Genomic DNA, 21186 nt, shown 5'->3' on the forward strand with positions numbered 1-21186 from the left:
TGTGAGCGTGTGTGTGTGTGTTGTAAAATATGGTTATTAAGGCAGCACAGGATTGATGAGCGCAGCTCTTTTACACACATTTGCACAAACACACATGCACACAGACACATACACCAGTTTCATTCTCTGGCAGAGTGAGGGGTTTGTGGTAAAAGAGAAGCCCCCCTTCCCCCCGTTTAGAAGACATGAAATTTTTAACGGTTTTGCTCTGTGTGTGTGTGAATATGATACCGTGTGTGTATGATTTGACGCCTGTGTGTTTCTGTTTGATTTTGCATTTGTGTGTGCTACCCTTCGATGGAGGAGGGTACTATATGTGTGTATATATATGTGTGTATATATGTTTTTGTGTGTGTGTGTGTGTGTGTGTGTGTGTGTGTGTGCGTGCATGCCTGGTTATCTGGCCTCTCTCAGACTGCTCAAAATTCATTACAAAGTGACATCAGCCCAGCCGGAGACAAATGATGGCTGGATGAAAGGGAGCGCTGGGGCTTGGCTAGGATTAGTGTTAGCTTGCGCTGGCGACACATATACACACATACACACTTGTACACACACACACAAAGCACACACACATACATACACACACTTTAATCCACTGGCAGAACACTGCAGATACACAGAATTATCAAACAAGGGGCTGAACTGTCAGAGATGGGCAGGCTAATCTGCTAATAGTACAGAGCTGCACGTGTGTGTTGGTTCGTGTGTTGTGCATGTGTGCATTTTTTACAAAAGTATACAGAAATATATATTTATATGTATATATATGCATATACATACTATATAAATACATATACTTTTTCTATATGCAATCTTGTTTTTAAATTGAATGTAATTAACTTTTTTTTAACTTACCTTATATGAGAAGAATATGTGTCGTAGGCAATATGATAATTTTAGTTTTGGTCTTTTTTCCCCCAGTGATTTTAATAAAGTAGGATTAATAACTTTTTCATGCAATTATGTTTTTACATTACAACAGTACAATTTCTATTTTTGTCTGTGCTTTAATATGAACATGTGTCTAATCCTAAATAATAATTAAAATATATTGAAGAACAAGAACAATATTTAAAATTAATTTAAAACGAAATATACAGACAAGTAAACATTATTAATCCTTGTCTTTAAATATATTTTGAAGTGCCTTCTGTAGAGAGGGACCCAAAATGATTGGAATAGTTTCCCTGTAGGACATATTTTGTTGTCACACTACTACCTCGTATTCAAGCCATGTATGTATTATGTTTCACCCACTAGAAGTGGCATGGCAGGGCTATTTTCAACAGAACATGTGTTCAAGTCACTAGAAGCATTATTTGCTGGTGAGATCTATACTGTACAGTGGGCTAAAGGGGTTTTATGAGGATTAACTGAACATGTACAAACAGGAATATTCTGAAAATTACTCTAATATGATATACTGATGGCTGATAAATCACGGGAGGTTTTCTTTTTCAGAGCTGGTGCCCCAGCCACTATATGCCATTTTTTAGAGAGCATCATGGGTAATGTAGTTGTTTTCTCTGTCCATTTTCAGAAGAGACTGCTGAGGATGGTGAGAGACCTCCTCGCTCTTCCTCTAGGCCTGGACACAACCTCACTGACCGAGACTTGACTGACAGCAGGAGAACTGACCGTAAGTCCGCACACACATACTGTACACACACACATACTGTACACACACACACACATATATACACACTCACATAAAAAAAAACACATATGAACCGTAAGCTTCCACTCTTTTCTAAGTTATCGCTCATCTCTCTCTCTCCCTCAGATAAGGTTCTAACATGTGTGTGTAACATGTGAATGCTGCTGACTAGCCTCCATGTGACCTGCTTTAATCGTTTCCATCTGACAGAAAGAGAAAAAGAGAAAGGGAGAGACGGGGAGAGAGAGAGAGTGAGAGTGGGAAAGAAGGAGAGAGAAAAAACCGAGAGAAAGGGAGAGGGATAAGTTGAGTGTTGTGGATATTACCAGGCAATGTCCAGGCCCCAGATTATTTTTTAATCAAATCAGTTTGCGTGCTTGTAATTTATAAGCGCCTTGCATTAATCTTTTTTCGTTCTTGTGCCCTCTCCGATGACATATTAATTTTTCATAAGCGCAGGATTAGATGGGGGGGCCTGTGTATATGTTTTTCTAATATTGCACCGCATCCCTGCAACCCTTAAATTAGTTTTTTTTCCTGTACCCTCCCTTCATTTTTCTTTCTCCTATTTTTTTCCCTGACTCAATCCATCCCTTAATTGTTGTCCAATCTGTGACCCTATCACCCGGCATTACCTCGGATAGAAAAAGAGCACAAGATAGAATGAACTGTTTATTCATTTGTAAGAATGGCAATGTTGTAAGCAGGGAGGGGCAACAATCTGTACAAGACGGCTTGGTGTTTTTGTTATTTTGGGCGAGGTAGGGAGCACATAATGCCTCTGCTGCAAGGCTGTGGTTGGGATAGCCCTGGCTTTGTTAGATTTGATTTACCCAAATAAGAATTCATATGGTCTTTTTATGTATGAGATGGAAATCCATGGCTGGGGATGAATATTGCATGGGGTCTCTCTCTCCTCCTTTTTTTCCCTCTGTCATTGCATGGGGTTCTCTCTCTCAGTCTTCCTCCCTCTACTAATGTCTCTCCTCGTTCTCTCTTACCCCACTCCCTCCCTCCCCCTTTGCCTCCAACTCACACACGCATACACCTTCCAACTCCCAACCTCTATCCATCTCAAACTCTCTCCCCACCTCCTCTTCCTAGCATGCCATACCTAGCTCCATAATGTGAGGCTCAATGAGGCAGAAGGAGAGCTGAGTGAGGCTGGGCCCTATTAGTTTAGCTAGTCATCTATCTTTCAGCTCTATCTCTCTGACAGGCCTGTCTGACGGACTGGCGGGGAACCACCATCCATGCATTTACTGCCGCATATTACCGCCAGCGTCATTTAACACCACTGCACACATGCAAAAAAGTGTCCAGGTCCCTCCTACTTTACAGCATGCTTACGTTTGTGCGTGTTCCCGGGTAGTTTATTAGATGTCAAAAATCTATTTAATAAAGCAGAAATGTATGCCTTTTTATTTTTTGTGAATAATTCGTTCTAGGATTCGCCTTATATGGCCTCGGAAGCCAGATATAATATCGCTAGTGGGTTTTTGGTCTTTTATTTTGTGTCTGGATTAAAAAGGTTTCAGGAAGTCAAAGGCCAGAAAATGCAAAGGGGAGCCTGGTGCGTCAGCGCGTTGTTATGCTAGGGATATCATCAGAGACAGGGCCTTGTTTTTCTCTTTCTCCAGCTTAAAGTAGTAAGATTTAGCATCTCCATCCTCAGCCCCAAATCTCTGGCAAGCTTGAAATGTTCAGATCTGTGCATGTGGGTGATTGTGTGTGTGTGTGTGTGTGTGTGTGTGTGTCCTTATGGAGATCTCCAGGGAAGGGATTACAGTGTGACCAAGTGAGCAGTGTGTTTGCGCACTTCATCTCCAAGACCAAGATCCTTTAAACAAAGAGGGGCAGATAGATAGAGAAGGGAAGAGAGAGATAGCGGGGGGGAGGGGTGAGGAGAGACAGAAAGAGCTTTTTCCCTTGCTTCATTTACATTGTCTTTTATAATCCCATGTCACTTTAGATTAATTATAATCCATGTTACATTTTCCATGCAAATGTCCCCGATGTGGATTACTTCCAGATAGCTTTGTGCCGTGTGTGTAGATGGTGCATGTCGCCACCATGGCTCAGGGGCCCACTTCTTATAAATAACCAACTAAACAAAGGCCCTGGCATGGAAATGAGCCTGTCATGCAGCCTAAGGAAATCACAGATCTCTACCTGCTTCAAATTAGCTAAGTAATTACTCATTGTTTTAACAGTCAAATGTTATGTATTAATTTCGTGTACAATTTTGAATTGTGCAGATAAGGGGGGAAACAAAACAAGATCAGATGTTAAATATTCCATATTAGCCTTTTCACATTCTGAATATTTTTAGTCTTTTTTTTTATTATTGGCATGCATCTTGCAAATTTGCCCAACTTGAGATGGGAGTTGTGCTCGTTTTCTGTCTCTCTAACATGAGATTAAAATATATTAAAGACATTAGCATGTTTAATTACAAGCCTGCAGCAATTCCTTTGTGCATGCATGTGTGTTTCCTGTGTAATGACAGCTTGTTGAACGTCTCAGACGATTTGTCAAATGTGACAAGGCCATGCTCATATTTATCTCCCATTAGAACACAAGCTGGAGATGGAAAAGGAAGGAGGGCTACTCATTAAAAAACAAAAACTACAAGACAGCTGCTGCTTTCTCTTCCTCTCTCTCCATCTGACTGTTTTTCTGCCTCTTTCAATCTCACTCCTTCCCAGTCTCTCTCTCTCTCTCTACATCCCTCCGGCTAGATCTGGGCCTGCTGAGTGCTTCAGTGGGAGTTTGGGGTTCAGAGTGTGTTGCTGTAATGTTATCAGGTGACCGGGGGTCAGCCTAATGCGTAACCTCAGAGCAGTAGGCCAGTAAATCATGCTGGCCGGCCCTCCCTGGCCCGTTTTGGCCAGCTCTCCCTCCTAGATTTACTGCTCCGTAACCTTAGCCAGTCTGCCAGGGCTCAGGACAGCTAAATTGAATACTAAATCCAAGCTGCCGCCACCCAGCCTGCTCCCTCTTAATTGACAGCCTTTCCCCCCCCACTCTCTGGTCTATGTTTGTGGGCTTTTTTTTATTCTCATGAAATGAAATGTCAGGAATGGAATCTAATTGTTTTTCAGCTTGTAAAAGAAAGAGAAAAGGATTGTAGTAGGTACGATTTGGTTGTTTTGAAAGCCCGCTCCAAGATGTAGTTGATTTCATATAAAGTCATAGTTGGAGAGATATAAGGATTCAATGATATGCTTGTTTGTGTGAAAATCTCATTTGCTTGGTTCAGTTTGCACAAAATGTCTCACCCTTTCCGACACAAAAGGGCAGATTCTAAAATAGATCCACGGGAAAAGCATTAGCTATGATGGTATTGTCAGTCCTCCTGCCTTTTGAGGAACAATTTGGGACAGAAATATCCTGAGGTATTTAGAGCTATAGGCTCCTCTGTCCCTCTCTATCATTTTTCTTGTTCTTCCCTCTCTTTCTCTATATTTCTCTGCCTCTCCCACCACTGCTCTGTACTTCTCTCCATTTGAGCGCCCACTTGCGTGTATATAAGTGTGTGTATACGCAGCTCCCTAAACACCATTGACAGTTGCAAATAAAGATGGGTGGTGAGTGTGCCGTTCTCTCCCCCTGCAATGCAAAAGGGGTTGAGTGTCATAAATCACCTTTTGATTTATCTAATCAAGCAAGGTCCTGCCGCATACAGACATTTGTCATTGGTGGAGTGGAGTGGGGTGGGGGGTTATTCTGCCCCTCCGCTTCACTGGGCTGCAGCTGGTGGAGCCCACCTAAGGATGAAGGGAAGGTAGGAAGGGAGGGGAAAGAATAGGGAGGAGGAAAAAGGACACAGTCATTAAGTGTGGGGTGCAGACTCAAAGACAAAGGAAAATGAAAGGAGAGTTTCCCACTCGTGTCTTGTTCTCAGTCCTGCTATCTTCCATTATTTCTCTAATTATTTGAGCTTTTGGTGCACTACTGAGGGCAAGACTGTGAAAAAATCTACAGGCAGAGGAACATTTTGATTCTCTCTCATAAATTTATAGAGAATGTTTGGATTGTGCTAGCCATTGTATTCATATGTGTTACAGGTGATTATATCCTTGGAGGACACTCTACAATTTTGAATGTGATTCTATGCTTCAAAACAACTTTATTATTCACTGGCAGGGCTTGCCATTTAAAGCTCCTAAGTGGCCATAGAGAGAACTGCTCTCTCAACATTCAAGGTTAACCAACTGTTTTTCTTTGCGCGTGTGTCGTAAGTGTTGATGAAAGCACTAGGTCGGAGATGAAACTAAACCAGAAGGACAGATCTTCATGTTGCACATGCACACACTCTCACATGTGCACACGCTACACAAACATACATTTACATTCAATATGACAGTAATCAATGGTGATCTGTGGGCTCTTTCCCCCACCGCATTGTAAATGTGTTTGCAGCCCCTTGTCCGACAATCGCCTCATCTCCTTTCGCAAGGATGTTATTTAGTTGCAAATTGACTGGAAGACAGAGGCAAAAATTGAAAGTTGAAATTAGAAATGGTCATAATAAATATGGGAGGCGGGGTGGAGGCTTTAGAAAGGTCAGGTGATATGACGGGTGGACCAGTCTGGGCCGATCTGACCAATGGAGTGTCAGAGGCCTGTCATGAAGGGCATAATACACACACATACATGCACACAGACACACACACAAGCCCTGCAGGGGCCATCACAGGCAGTGGAAGACGAGATTACCTCGCTATTCTGAGCTGCGGAGCAATTCTCGGATGTTCTTGGAAATTCACATTGTGCCCTTGTGTTTTTTTTCTCTCCTCTCTCTCTCTTTCTTCCTTTCTTCCTCCCTCCCTCTCTCTCTTGTCACTTTCCTTGACAGGCCAATATTTCAGGCTCCAGATATAGGGGATTACAAATAAAATAAGTGGAACGCCTACTTAATGCAACAGAATTAAAATGCATGAACGGGCCAGAGGAATTGATATGCGCCCAATACAAACACGAGCCACAGAATAATATAAAATACAAAATGTTTTTTTTCAACCCCCTCTCCATGTATCAGTGCTTTGATTTCCCTTTTTTTCCATTTGTGCATCTAGCGTGAAGCGTTGATTCGCAAGAGTGAGGCTCACATATTGCCTTGAGTGACCAGACGAGGGAGGGGAGGCAAGGGGGAGGGGGTGATGGCTTAGGGAGAGAGGGAGGGAAGGAGGGAGGGAGAGTTGCTGTGTCTTTGTGTTGTGCAGAGTGGGTAAATTGCAGTGGCAGAGTATAGCAGGGCCTGCATGGCCTGTATCTCAGGATGAGGCTAATGAAAGATTTATCAGCGGCTGCAGCATTTACTAAATACAACCAGAGGCTGATCTCTCCACATTGAGCCCTGCTGTTAACGTCACACACGCTTACATGCACACATACAAATAGACACACACACAAGCAGTGCTGCTACTGTACCACCAGCCGTGACCAAGCCCCGAAAATTTTGCATCTTGTACAGACAGAGAAGTTGTTGAGGCAGCTGGGGAAATGTATATGAACTAATGAAGTGTATAATATTACCATAACATTTAATGTATGTCGTGCTGTGATAATGAGCCTGCCTGAGTTTTCTCCATTTCACATGTCCTCGGGGCAGAAATACGTCACTGCATATGACTGTGAATAATAGTCCATGCTTGTGTCCATGCTTACGTTGTCTTGGTGTCAAATCATTTTTTAAATCATCACCTATTTCCCATTGAATATTAATTTGGTAGACTTATTTCAATTATATCAATTGTTATTGGACCACGTTGTGATCTAACACAGCCATATGTCAGAAAATGTTTCAGACTCAATTGTGTCAATCTCAATTTTATATACTTGATATGTTCTAGATTAATATTCCCATTTGTCATACGTGTGATGTATGGGATACTATATATCAATGTGACATGGGGCCCTGTTACTCTCTTTCAACTCTTATGTTTAATATGTCAATCTGTTCTAATGCTCATTCCAAGAATCTACATTTAAAACGTAAATCTATTGTTAAGCTATTAATCATTTTTGTATTTTTGCAGCTTTGTTTTTAAATTGTTAATGTGAAGCCTTTTGTTCTAAAATGAAATTTATATAAATATATCTAATCTTAGATTACACAAATGCAGACATACAAGCTGTAAGCGTAAACAATAACTGATTAGTCAATGACAAACATTCATTTTAATGCTTTACATTCTGTCTCTGTTTCCCCTTCTCTCTCCCTCCACCGTCGGCCAGGAGTGAATGCCATATCCAAAGAGGTTACCGGACCGAATGCTATGGTTAAACATTCCCTCCTGCCTGATCGACAAAATGAAAGTCCACCCAAAAGGCCAAAGTCTGCTGAGGGGAAGACCTCTGCCAATGAACAGGTATGTAGAATATCAAAAGGAAGCAGAGAATTGCATGTATAGGTTTTGGAACTTCCTGTGCATCTACTTTGATTGGACATTTAACAATTCATTTGGGATATGTATTACATATTCCAAATACATTGTTATATTAGGTACGGAAAGCTAACAGCTAATGGTGCAGGTTCTCCCTCATAAGCACTAATGAAATCTAACCTTCACTGTCACTGTGGTTTGAGCTAATGGGAACATACTTATGAACTGTAAGAAATGCTAAGCTAAGCATTTAGCAATTGCTGGCGCCAGATTTCTATCAAAGGGTTAAATGCAGCCCGCCATTCCCTCCCTGACAGAGCTTTTTAGCATCAAGCACAGGAGGCAAGTCTTTGTGTTCTTAAGTGGAATACCTGCACTAGCCTTAAGCCCCCACCCTGCTTCTTTCTCCCTTTTTGCATCTCTTTAAATTATATGTGTTTTTAAATTAGATTATGAAGTATTAGCTCGTCTGGTTCTGGGCCCTGCAAGGAGGGAGGACTTAGTCATTTCAGAAATGGATTCTATTAAGACAGGTGGTGGGGAGGCAGCTATGTTCAGAGTACTCCCTGTAATGAGGGCAAGGCGTAGCTTGAGAGAGTACACACCTTTGTCATCTGTAATACCCTGATTAGAAATTCTGGCCAATCGTGTTTTCTGCTAATAAAATTGCATGAGTTGAGAGACTTAAGTGAATTACATGAAACATGGTTAATCTACATTTTCTGTATTAAGGTGGGCATGGGGGTTGCTGGGCAGAGGTATATGTGGTGGGATGAGGTGAGGGGCAGTGAAGAATAGGAAAGCCCTGTAAAAAATTGTTACAACTGTAGATATTTTCAGCCTTTATAGTGCAGGAGACATGTTTTTGCATATCTTGATCAAACCCTTGTTTGTTTTTAAAAAGTGATGCCTGTTTTCTTTAGTGAGACAGATGGTGGACAACTCAAGGAGCACATATTGTGCAAAATTAATAATTAATTTTTACATTGCACAGGATGTCTTTTTTCTTGCATATATATTTCATTATTTATCCACTCCCAACCAGATACTTATTATACCATTTTTTCAGGTTCAGCAGTGTCCATATTGTAACTACAGCAGTAAAGATGCCAACCGAATGCAGCTCCATGTGATGTCCCAGCATTCCATGCAGCCAGTGATCCGCTGCCCACTGTGCCAGGATGTCCTGAGCAACAAGATTCACTTGCAGCTGCATCTCACCCACCTTCACAGTGTGGCTCCTGACTGCGTGGAAAAGCTGATTATGACTGTATGTATAAGTAATTATTGTGTATAAGATTTATGTGTGTGTTTGTGTGTGTATCGGCAAAAATGGGTTTTTGTACATTTGCAAAAATATTAAAAAGTACAAAAGTGATACAAAGCAATAGATACGGTTTATTGTAATTGCATAATATTATAACACAAACTGAAGTTTCTATCACTTAATTGTTTGTTGTTTGACAACTAGAAAACTAGGAAAGTGAACATATTGTCTCAGAACTATGCAGTTGTCTTGTCTTCTGTGTAGTTAAGGGCAACTTCTCATAATAATAAAGACATTTTTTTGGTCTTGATAGGTTGTTGGACCTGACACAGCAACACCAAATAATATAATACATCCCCAAACTGGACAAGATAAAGGTCTGTCTTTAATGGAGTCCTCTACCTCTCTTACTGATGGGTCAGGAAAGTCTCAAGGTGAGCAGAATTGATGCTTCTATTATTTTCCTTCTGTCTTTAATTTGTTGTCCAAGTGATAATAAAGTTACATTTTAATATATGAATATAAACACATTTTGGTTTCTTAATGTTGTATTTTTTTGTCATTTATCAGACACATAAGAATAAGTTAATGATGCATTGTATTGTGCTTCAAATTGTATTTTCTGCTTTTAGGAAACATCTCAAAAGATGAGCTGACCACTCAGGACAAGAATGAATTGGATCTGCAGGGTGAGGAACTAAAACCCCCAAAGGAGGCCTCAGAGGCCCCAGGCTGGAAGAGAGCCAGTGGGTTAGGACATGATAGCAAGTCCCCTGATACCCTACAGGACCATCTCAGTGAGCTCCAAAGGCTCCAGCAGCAACAACAGCAGCTCTCAGTATCTGATCGTCATGTCTACAAATATCGTTGCAACCACTGCAGCCTGGCCTTCAAGACAATGCAGAAGCTTCAGATACATTCCCAGTACCATGCCATCAGAGCAGCCACAATGTGCAGCCTTTGCCAGCGCAGCTTCAGGACATTCCTGGCCCTCAGGAAGCATTTAGAAAATGGACACCCTGAACTTAGTGAAGCGGAGGTACAGCAACTCATAGGGAATCTGCCATTGAATGGAGATATCACTGAGAGTGAGGCCAGGGCCTTGGAGGAAGCCCAAGCTTTTGAACATGACTTGGATAAAGATGATGAAATGGACCAGGAAGAAAAGCCCAGTCCTACAGGAAGTGATAGTAGCTCTCTGCTTGATGACATGGGAGCAGAACCAAAACGGACCCTACCATTTAGAAAAGGGCCCAACTTTACAATGGAGAAATTTTTGGACCCCTCTCGGCCTTACAAGTGCACAGTGTGTAAGGAGTCCTTCACCCAGAAGAACATCTTACTTGTCCACTATAATTCAGTTTCCCACCTGCATAAGTTGAAGAAAGTTCTTCAAGAGGCGTCGAGCCCAGTTCCACAAGAGACAAGCAACAGCATTGACAACAAACCATTCAAATGCAATATTTGCAATGTTGCCTACAGCCAAAGTTCAACACTTGAAATTCACATGAGGTCAGTACTCCACCAGACCAAAGCCAGAACAGCCAAAACTGAAATGAGCAGCAGTAGCACGGGTAATAGTGGTCCAGTGCCTGCAAAAAGCCCAGCCCCAAGCACACAAGGGATCAACAGCAACTCAGACACTGCTCGAAGTGGAACACCTTCTGCTAACAAAGAAAACACTGTGGAACCCAAAGAAGCTAACAGCAGCACCAACAACACAAAACAAACAACTACTACTGACCATGTTTCAGCACAGGCAAGCAGCCACCAGTCAGCGCAGTCCTCAGCCCAATTGCAACTGCAGCTTCAACATGAACTCCAGCAACAGGCTGCCTTTTTCCAGCCTCAGTTCCTTAATCCAGCTTTCTTTCCCCATTTTCCAATGACCCCAGAAGCACTGCTGCAATTTCAACAGCCACAGTTCCTCTTCCCCTTCTACATCCCAGGAGCAGAGTTCAACCTTAGTCCAGAACTTGCGCTGCACTCAGCAGCAGCTTTTGGAATGCCTGGCCTTACTGGATCATTCCTAGAAGACCTTAAGCAGCAGATGCAACAGCAGCATCAGCTGCAACAGGCTCAGGCCCAGCAACATGCTCAGCAGCAACAGCAGCAAGCATCTCAGACACAGTCGCAAATTCAGCAACAGAAAAACCAGCAACTGCAGAACCACAAAACCAAAATGGAGTGCAGCACTGTGTCAGTTTCAGAAATTCAGATGTCACGAGAGGCAGAGGACCAGCTAGAAAAACAAGAAAACAGAGCAAAGATGGAAAGTGCAGGTGATGCATTAAATGATGGAGGAAAAGACAACAAAGACCCTAAAAAGACAAAGTTCCCAGAACCATTGATCCCTCCTCCACGTATTGTGTCAGGTGCAAGGGGCAATGCAGCCAAAGCACTGCTAGAGAACTTTGGATTTGAACTGGTCATCCAATACAATGAAAACAGACAAAAAAACCAAAAGAAAAACAAAGATGGAGTTGAACAAGCTGAAATGAACACTGATAAACTTGAGTGTGGGATGTGCGGAAAACTCTTCTCCAATATGCTTATTCTGAAAAGCCACCAGGAACATGTGCATAGTCACTTTTTCCCATATTTGGAGCTGGAAAAGTTTGCCCAGCAGTATAGAGAGGCCTATGACAAACTCTATCCAATAAACCCTTCTTCACCTGAGACTCCACCACCACCGCCACCACCTCCTCCTCCTCCGCCACCTCCTGCTCCAGCCCCAGTTACAGCTCCTCAACCTTCTTCGACATCAATGACCAAACCCCAAACACCAGTACCCTCACCAGTTCCTGTCTCCAATCAGTCCCCACACCAACCGTCTCACCAGCCACCTCCAACCCAGCCACCACCCCCTCCTCCACCACCTTCTGCCCCTCCTGCACCTCCCCAAGTGCAGCTCCCTGTTCCCTTGGATTTGCCCATGTTTCCACCTCTAATGATGCAGTCCGTCCAGCACCCAGGCCTGCCCCATCAGCTAGCCCTCCAACTGCCCACTATGGACTCTCTTTCCACAGATCTCACACAGCTCTGCCAGCAACAATTGGGTCTTGATCCAAACTTCCTCCGCCAGTCCCAGTTTAAGCGGCCACGCACTCGTATCACAGATGACCAGCTAAAGATCCTCCGTGCCAACTTTGACATCAACAATTCCCCCAATGAAGAGCAAATTCAGGAGATGTCAGAGAAGTCTGGCTTGCCCCAAAAAGTCATAAAGCACTGGTTCCGTAACACTCTCTTCAAAGAGAGGCAGCGGAGTAAAGACTCTCCCTATAATTTTAATATTCCTCCCATTACTACATTGGAAGATATTCGAATGGAACCCCAGCTCAGCGCACATGAATACTACAGAACTGAATCATCCATCAACAAGAGGTCCTCCAGGACCAGATTTACTGATTACCAGTTGAGGGTACTTCAAGATTTCTTTGACACTAATGCCTATCCAAAGGATGATGAGATTGAGCAGCTCTCAACTGTGCTTAACTTACCAACTCGGGTCATTGTGGTGTGGTTCCAGAATGCCCGCCAGAAAGCTCGCAAGACCTATGAAAACCAGGCAGATTCCAAAGACAATGAGAAAAAAGAGCTGACCAATGAGCGATACATCAGAACCAGCAACATGCAGTACCAGTGTAAAAAGTGCAACATTGTGTTCCCACGCATCTTTGACCTGATCACTCACCAGAAAAAACTGTGCTATAAAGACGAAGATGAGGAAGGTAATGAGGACAACAACTGTGAGGAATACACAGATTATATTGAGCAAGGTCCAGCTAAGATGTCCCAGCTACCTTTAGAACCATCCAGACAGTCCCAAGGAACTGCCACCAGTTCTGGCTCAAGCTCCCCTGTGATGGCCTCTCCTCATGCCAGCATGGGGAAAACTTCCCCAAAGCCAGATGTTGCCCCTGAAACTGAACCTAAACAAATGGAGACTCCCTCCTCGCCAGTGATCAAGTCACTACCAGAACCTAGACCATCTAAGGCTTGCACACCTCAGCCACCTCCTCAAAAAGCTCCCCAGCCACAAATGTCAAGACCCCATTCCCAGCCACAGGCAGCTGCAGTGCCCTCAAGTCCACTCTCCCTGGCCCTTTCTTCACTCACTAACAGCCTCCCACACCAGATGCTTCAGTACCAGTGTGACCAGTGTAAGATTGCATTTCCCACTGTGGAGCTATGGCAGGAGCACCAGCACATGCATTTCTTGGCTGCCCAAAACCAATTCCTTCACTCTCAGTTCCTTGAAAGACCCATTGATATGCCCTATATGATATTTGACCCCAACAACCCCCTAATGGCTAGTCAGCTGTTATCTGGAGGCCTCTCCCAAATCCCCTCTCAGGGTAGCTCTGGTTTGGCCTCTGCTGCAGGCTCTGGAGCAATGAAGAGAAAACTGGATGACAAAGACGAAAGTGCTAACGATAAAGATGGTGGAAACAGTAGTGAGGAGCAGCACAGAGATAAACGTTTGAGAACCACCATCACACCAGAACAATTGGAGATTCTCTATGACAAATACCTGCTTGACTCTAACCCAACAAGGAAGATGTTGGACCACATTGCAAGAGAGGTTGGCTTGAAAAAAAGAGTTGTGCAAGTTTGGTTCCAAAACACTCGTGCAAGAGAGAGAAAGGGACAGTTTAGGGCTATAGGGCCCTCCCAGTCCCACAAGAAATGTCCCTTTTGCAGAGCACTGTTCAAGGCTAAATCTGCTCTTGATAGCCACATTCGATCTAGACACTGGCATGAGGCTAAGCAGGCAGGCTTTAGTTTGCCACCAAGCCCAATGATGAATCAAGACAATGAAAGAGGTGAAAGTCCAAATAAGTATAATTTTTTTGACTACCCACAGCTGCCTACCAAGACTGAGCCAAATGAGTATGAGCTGCCTGCTGCATCCTCAACTCCAGTCAAACCATCTGAGGCACAGGTAAAAAACTTCTTAAGCCCTTCATCCTTAAAAGCTGAAAACTGTGATGAAACTGAAGGGCCCAATATAAATTCAGCAGAAGCCTCATCTTATGACCTCAGTAAGATGGACTTCGATGAGACGTCATCAATTAATACAGCCATTAGCGATGTTACAACTGGAGATGAGGGTAATAACAATGAGGTTGAGAGCTTCACAGCCAATGGAGGGGACAAGCTGAGTGACAACAAGAGTGGCATGGCATCAAATTCTGAATGTGGCAGTGAAAGACTCCAATTCAGCATGGTGAGCCCCTCCCTCAGCTTCTCTGGAAAAGACTGTGACTCTTACTTTAGCTCCAGAGATGATGACATGGATGAAAACAATGACAGGAGTGAATCATCAAGTCTAGCTGATCCCAGTTCCCCTAGTCCTTTTGGAGCAGGTAACCCCTTCAACAAGTCAGGGAAAGGCAGCAATGCTGGGGATAGGCCAGGTCACAAACGATTCAGGACTCAGATGAGTAACCTACAACTTAAAGTTCTCAAAGCCTGTTTTAGTGACTACCGCACTCCTACAATGCAAGAGTGTGAAATGCTGGGCAATGAGATTGGACTCCCCAAGCGTGTTGTCCAGGTGTGGTTCCAGAATGCCCGTGCTAAAGAAAAGAAATTCAAGATTAACATTGGAAAGCCATTCATGATAAGTCAAGGCTCACCAGAGGGGCCCAGGCCTGAGTGTACTTTGTGTGGTGTAAAGTACACTGCCCGGATGTCCGTCCGAGACCACATCTTCTCCAAACAGCACATCACCAAAGTGCAAGAAACCCTGGGAAACCAGGTAGATAGAGAAAAGGACTACCTAGCACCAACCACTGTCCGTCAGCTGATGGCCCAGCAAGAGCTGGACCGCATGAAGAAAGTTGGTGAGGGACTCAGCCTGCCTGGCCAGCAGCAACAGACTGCAGTGGACAACAATAATGCACTTCATGGCCTCAGCCTACCCTCAGGCTACCCAGGGTTATCTGGCCTTCCGCCAGTGCTACTTCCTGGGGTCAATGGGCCTTCATCACTTCCTGTTTTCCCACCCAACACACCTGGTGAGTTAGTATGACAGTGAAAAAAAAGTTAAATAGACTAGAAGCTTTATGAACTGAGCTTTATCATGCACTATTTTATTCTGCTATACTACTGTTTATTCTCTATCACAGTGGTGTTTGTCAAAAAATCTTATTTTTAAAAACTATTTTAAAAATGGTGGGTTAGTGCATGCATAATGTCATCAGAGTTGAACTGCTAATTGATAATTTAGAGATTTTTTACAACAAATGTGTCTATATCATGGCTTTTGTTTGTGTTTGTTTTTCCCCTTATTGTAGGTTTGGTATATTTATATTATAATATATTGGCAGATTGAAATTATCATTAAGCGCATGTGACAGTTTTGATCCATAACAAAATCTAAGAGAGATAAAGACACAGCCAGTGACAAATTAAGCATCTATATCTTGTCATACAAACTAATTTCCATAGTGATTTGGGGTTGAATATTTAAATATTGAATATTTCCATATTTATATACCACTGTATTTCAGCTTTAGCGTCTCCCGGTGCTGGCATGCTTGGGTTCCCTACACCAGCCACCCCCTCTCCTGCCATGTCTCTCAGCACTACCCCAACCAAGACTCTTCTGCAGACTCCTCCTCCTCCTCCTCCACCTCTTCCTCCTCCTCCTGTTCCCTCCACACCTTTGGCAGCAGTAAATCATACAGAGCAGCAAGGTAAAGAGAGAGAGAGAGACAGCAGCAAGAAACCAGGAGACAAGCCACCTCAGATGAAGGTGAAGGACAGAGAGAACGAGAGCGGCTCGCGCCCTGAGACCCCCAGCATGGCCAAGAAAAGGGAGAAACCATGTCCAGCTCAAGGGAAACCAGGAAGTGAGACTTCACTGGACGCCACCCAGCTTCAGGCACTTCAGAATGCTCTTGCCGCAGGTGATCCCAGCTCTTTCTTGGGGGGGCAGTTCCTGCCCTACTTTCTACCTGGATTTCCCAACTGCTTCTCTCCCCAGCTTCCTAGAGGGGTCCAAACAGGGGGCTACTTCCCACCACTGTGTGGAATGGAGAGCCTGTTTCCATATGGCCCAGCAGCAGTCCCACAAGCTGCCATGGCCGCTGGTCTCTCCCCGACTGCTCTCCTGCAGCAGTACCAGCAGTACCAGCAGTCCCTCCAGGATTCACTGCAGAAGCAACAACAGCAGCAGCAGAAACAACTTGAGCAACAGCAGAAACAACAGCAGCAGCAGCAGCAGCAGCAGCAACAGAAGCCAACCCCTGTGAAGACACCCCAGAGCATACAGAGCACCACCACCAACTCCTTCAAACCAAAAGAAGCTATAGATGCTAAGGATGAAACCAACAAAGGCTCTTCAACAGAAAGCACAAAAGAAGAACCGAAAAAAGATACCAAAAGTACCATGGATTTTCCAGACGCTTTTATTGTACCGTCCGTCAAGCATGAGTTTATATGCAGGAAGTGCCAGATGATTTTTGCTGACGAAGATTCAGTGATGCGTCATCAGAAGTCCTTCTGTTACTTTGGGCAACCTTTTACTGACCCGCAAGAGACAGTGCTTCGAAAGGCAGTGAGCAACTACACTTGTGTTGCCTGCAATGTGGTTGTTAACGGGAATGAAGCACTTGGCCAACACCTTCAGTCGAGCTTGCACAAAGAGAAAACAATCAAACAAGCAATGAGAAATGCCAAAGAGCATACTAGATTATTACCTCACTCTGTCTGCTCCCCTACTCCTAACACCACATCTACCTCGCAGTCTGCAGCTTCTTCTAATAACACCTTTCCTCATCTCTCTCACTTGTCCATGAAGTCCTGGCCAAATGTCCTGTTCCAGGCCACCACAGCCCGGAAAGCTGCTTCCTCCTCCCCGTCTGCCTCTCCTCCTCCTCCCCTCTCCTCACCTTCAACGGTTACCTCAACTTCCTGCAGCACCTCAGGGGTTCCAACCTCACTACCCACCGAGAGTTGTTCAGATGAGTCTGACAATGAGCTAAGCCAGAAGCTGGATGACTTAGATAACGCGTTGGAAGTCAAGGCTAAGTCGGCCTCTGGCCTAGACGCGAGCTTCAGTAGTATCAGAATGGATATGTTCAGTGTGTAGGAGTGACAAAGGATCCCTTGCTTAAAGAAAAAAATAAGACTTTTTAAACTGCAGTTCCAAAGTTTCTCTTAACCCAAAAAATTACAGTACCAAATGATTGACTCAGGATTGTTTTTCCCATATTGATATGCTGGCAAGATATTGATTGATTTTTGTTATGGACAGAACTGTTGCAGATGCTTGACTGAGCTTATATTGTATACAAAAACATGGAGTAGGAAAAAATCCCACAGGCTCCCTTGGGGGGGCTTGTTTCAAGCCAAAAACTCTCACGATAGCAAATTGCACCTCAGCTGGATTGTTTTCCAAATGCTAGCATGTACTGTATGGGATGACGATCCAGAACCCTCAAAGAGAATCTCTCTTAGTTTAGATAGGTGTAATTCAGTAGCTTTAAATTCTCAGGTCAGAACATAACATTTCTCATTTGTTAAAGCAGCAACAAGCCTGGGTACACTTGGCTTATAACCAAAACATGTCAAGCTTTATCGGACGCATTTCCTTGATGTGTATAGAGTACCAAGAGACAATATTACTGTTACAGTGGACGATGTGCATATCCTTTTAGTTTTGCCCTACAAAGACAGTATGGTTTTGCCACTGAGGGAATTTAGAATGGTGAAGTAAATGTGTATGATGCCCCTGTGTTTGCCAGTTTGTATTACAACAAGCTGTATCTATTTCCCACCCCCCTTTTTTCTTGTAGTATATACTAATCTGTGCCAACTCTTACCCTCTCACTTTTACCTCTGCTCACACCCTTTTCTGAAGAGGTAATAACTCTAGTTTTGATAGACTCTCTCGGATTATGTGAATATAACATTTTTCATTTGTGAATTGCTGTACTGTTACGGTACCTGCTTGTGTCTGGACTATAGTGCACTTATTTTGTTTTTATTTGTCTTTTTATTATTTGATTAGGCCATTTGTTAATTTAATAGATTTTTTTCTGTTTGTATGTATGTATGTTTGTGTTTTAATTATTATTTGTGTCTATTGCAGCAGCATATTGGTCCATATTTGTTACAGGATTGATGCCTAACAATCTAGAGACCTATTTAACAATTGGTGCATCCATGAAAGCAGTACTGTATACTTGAAACTGTTAAGGTACAAGTTGGTCACAATGTTAAAAAAGGTATGATCATTTGCTATACATTTGCAAATATGCTGCTTTAAAAGGGGGACAACAGCATTTTTGTTGTATATTAAAACATTTTCATGTACTTGTAGGACTTAAAACAGTGTTACACCTATACGCAGCCATTTAGTGCATAGGTTGACGTCCTCCCATCAATTCTCTGGGCACTTCTGATGATCTACAGTTTAAGTCAAGATTTTAATTTTTCCACATTTAGTGATTTCAACATTGCAAAGTATTACCTTACAAAGTTTTGCTGCTACTGTGTAATGTTATTTTGCTTGCCATAAATTCTCTCAACTTTCTACCAGACATAATACTGATCCATTAATTGCTTTGCTTTGCTATTTTTTATTTTATATTATTTTGTTATTTTGCTGTGGAACTAAGAATGTGAAAGCTGTCAAAGGGTGTTCAATTTTTTACGAATCACTTTCTAGTTTGGTAATTGAAACCAATGTGATTCATTCCAAAGTAACAGAAGGCTATTTGTATGAAAGAAAAAGGCTTGTGAACAAAGAAAGCTAAGCTGTTGTACATATTCGTAGTTGGCTGTGCATGGTACAAATTTATTAATATGAAGAAATGCAAAAATGTATTGCTTTTGGTATTTCCTATTCTGAGATGAGCAAGTAGCATGTAATGCAACTGTTTGACAGGTTAAATCAAATCATGCTTAGTTATTGTTTCAAACAATGAAATCAAGTAACATTTCCTCTTATGTTTTATTATTGTAAAGGTGTTTTTTTTTCAAAGTTTTAAAGCAAAATGTCAGTTTTTAATTTTCTGCGTGAGCTTTTTAAATGTCATTATTTGGATTTTTAGTATTTTAACATTTACTTTAATCCTGAAGACACTTTTCGATTGTGTTTCATAAGAGACATCCTGGCCTCCCAAGGTGCAATTCTGCCATTGTACAAACATGAGCGACTGTCCTGATTCCAAAGGCTTTCACAACTCTGGCTTTTTGCCTTTCCCCACTCTGTGGCTCAGCATTATAAGACTGAACTGTCAGCTAGCATCATGTGCTAAGATGTTAGCATCAGACAGGACGCTTTCCACACCAAGGACTGGTAAAAGCTAACAAACCAACAAAAAGGATGGTCCAACAATATAACTGTACATAGATATTGCAACTGCACAGCAGCCAAAAAGAAAAAAAAAAAAAAGAACTTTTTAAAAAAAATGGATGGATTGTGTCATGTTTATGGGGACAGCCTTCAAAAGGTTGAAATTGGAATTGTTCTTCTGGATGTCAAAGGGATTTTCATGGCGCAATCATATCCTACACAATATGTACTCTTCAACATCTGGGTTACATAGGAAATGCACCCTGAGGTTTTAATAACAAGAAGAAGCCCCTATGGCTAAAACTTTAAATAAACTAAACCAAAAATGTTATTGATGTTTTATATATAGAGAGTAGTCGCATTAGTTTTTGTTACTGTACTGTTTGAGGTCTCAACTGTACCGTATCACGGTAATAACATGGTTTTGAAACCTTTTTTTTATTTTGTCACAGACCTGTTGTCATAGTTGAAATGACGTTTATTGTAGATGGTATTTGAACAACTTCTGGAAATAGTTCATCAAGTATGTTTGTTGCTCATTGTTGTGATACATTAAAAACTGTATCTGCAAACCAGTTTGGTCTCATCAAATATTCTTTATTTCATGTTCACTCTTTATTGTTCTAATTAGCTAATTATCTTACAATGAAGTTTAATTGGCTTTCACACATTCGATTAATAGCTGTTTACATTCAACTCAAAGCTATTTACGAAATATAATCTCATGTTGTTATCAAGCATTTTTAATGCAATGCATAAAATCTTCATGTCCATAATTGTCATATTATATTACTAAATTATATTCTGTCTTGATTGGCAGAATAAAAATAAAAAATATTTTTACAGTTATATAGAATATATGGGTGTTGTAACAGTACACTGTAAATGGCAGCTTTTTTAGTGTCACTGAAATTGCCAGTGTGGCTCTAGATGATCAGAGCATTTTAGACTGACGTCTGTAATTCACCAGTAGTTTTAAAATGTAGTTTACATATTTTACTTTCAATGATTCAAGGTACATATTTTCCCAAAAATGTATATTTATGTCATACTGTTTACAAAATTCAATTGTGTCAACATCCTTCTAATAATTGTCATTCTAAGTCACTGACAGACTAAAATTCGAAATCATGTAATGGGTATTTCCCGTCATTATGCTATTTGTGGTAATCTGATTCTAAGCAGATGCAGGGGATTATGTTTGAAAGTGTCTGCTAATCTGGATCTGATCAGGTGCAGCCCTAGACCCCTCCCATTAAAAGCAGAAAGTCCACAATAATAAATCACAACCATGGATAAACAGACATACAGCCACAACAGATATTTCCTAAAATTGGTAAGGTTGATCCTTTCATTTCAGGTATGCAGGGCTAGTATTGAACTGACCAGAATGTATACATGTATACCAGTATACCATTGACAATTGAAGCGCAGTGCCACATCTTTAACCTAGATTTCCCATTCTTAAGAAAGATACAGGAGAAATTGTGATTTGTGCTGCCGATTATATACTGCCTTTAAAATTCTATCAAGACAGGAGGGTGACTTTTTT

At 42.1% G+C, this 21186-nt stretch overlaps 1 protein-coding gene across 2 annotated transcripts in view; it reads left to right on the plus strand.

The window, feature by feature from the left end:
* The window catches only part of zfhx4 (zinc finger homeobox 4), an 87060-nt gene extending 66851 nt beyond the window's left edge, over positions 1 to 20209 (plus strand). For both annotated transcript variants that reach the window (XM_035665235.1, XM_035665317.1), the window contains 6 exons: positions 1544 to 1642; positions 7904 to 8037; positions 9122 to 9322; positions 9633 to 9753; positions 9952 to 15345; positions 15841 to 20209. In XM_035665235.1, the coding sequence (XP_035521128.1) occupies positions 1544 to 1642; positions 7904 to 8037; positions 9122 to 9322; positions 9633 to 9753; positions 9952 to 15345; positions 15841 to 17423 (7532 nt within the window). In that variant the 3' untranslated portion in view covers positions 17424 to 20209. The remainder of the gene's footprint in view (positions 1 to 1543; positions 1643 to 7903; positions 8038 to 9121; positions 9323 to 9632; positions 9754 to 9951; positions 15346 to 15840) is intronic.
* Positions 20210 to 21186: the final 977 nt, after the last annotated feature.

The sequence above is a fragment of the Morone saxatilis genome, unplaced genomic scaffold (genome assembly GCF_004916995.1).
Source record: "Morone saxatilis isolate NCDOM2014 unplaced genomic scaffold, NCSU_SB_2.0 Contig0, whole genome shotgun sequence".
Taxonomy (NCBI): Eukaryota; Metazoa; Chordata; class Actinopteri; family Moronidae; genus Morone; species Morone saxatilis.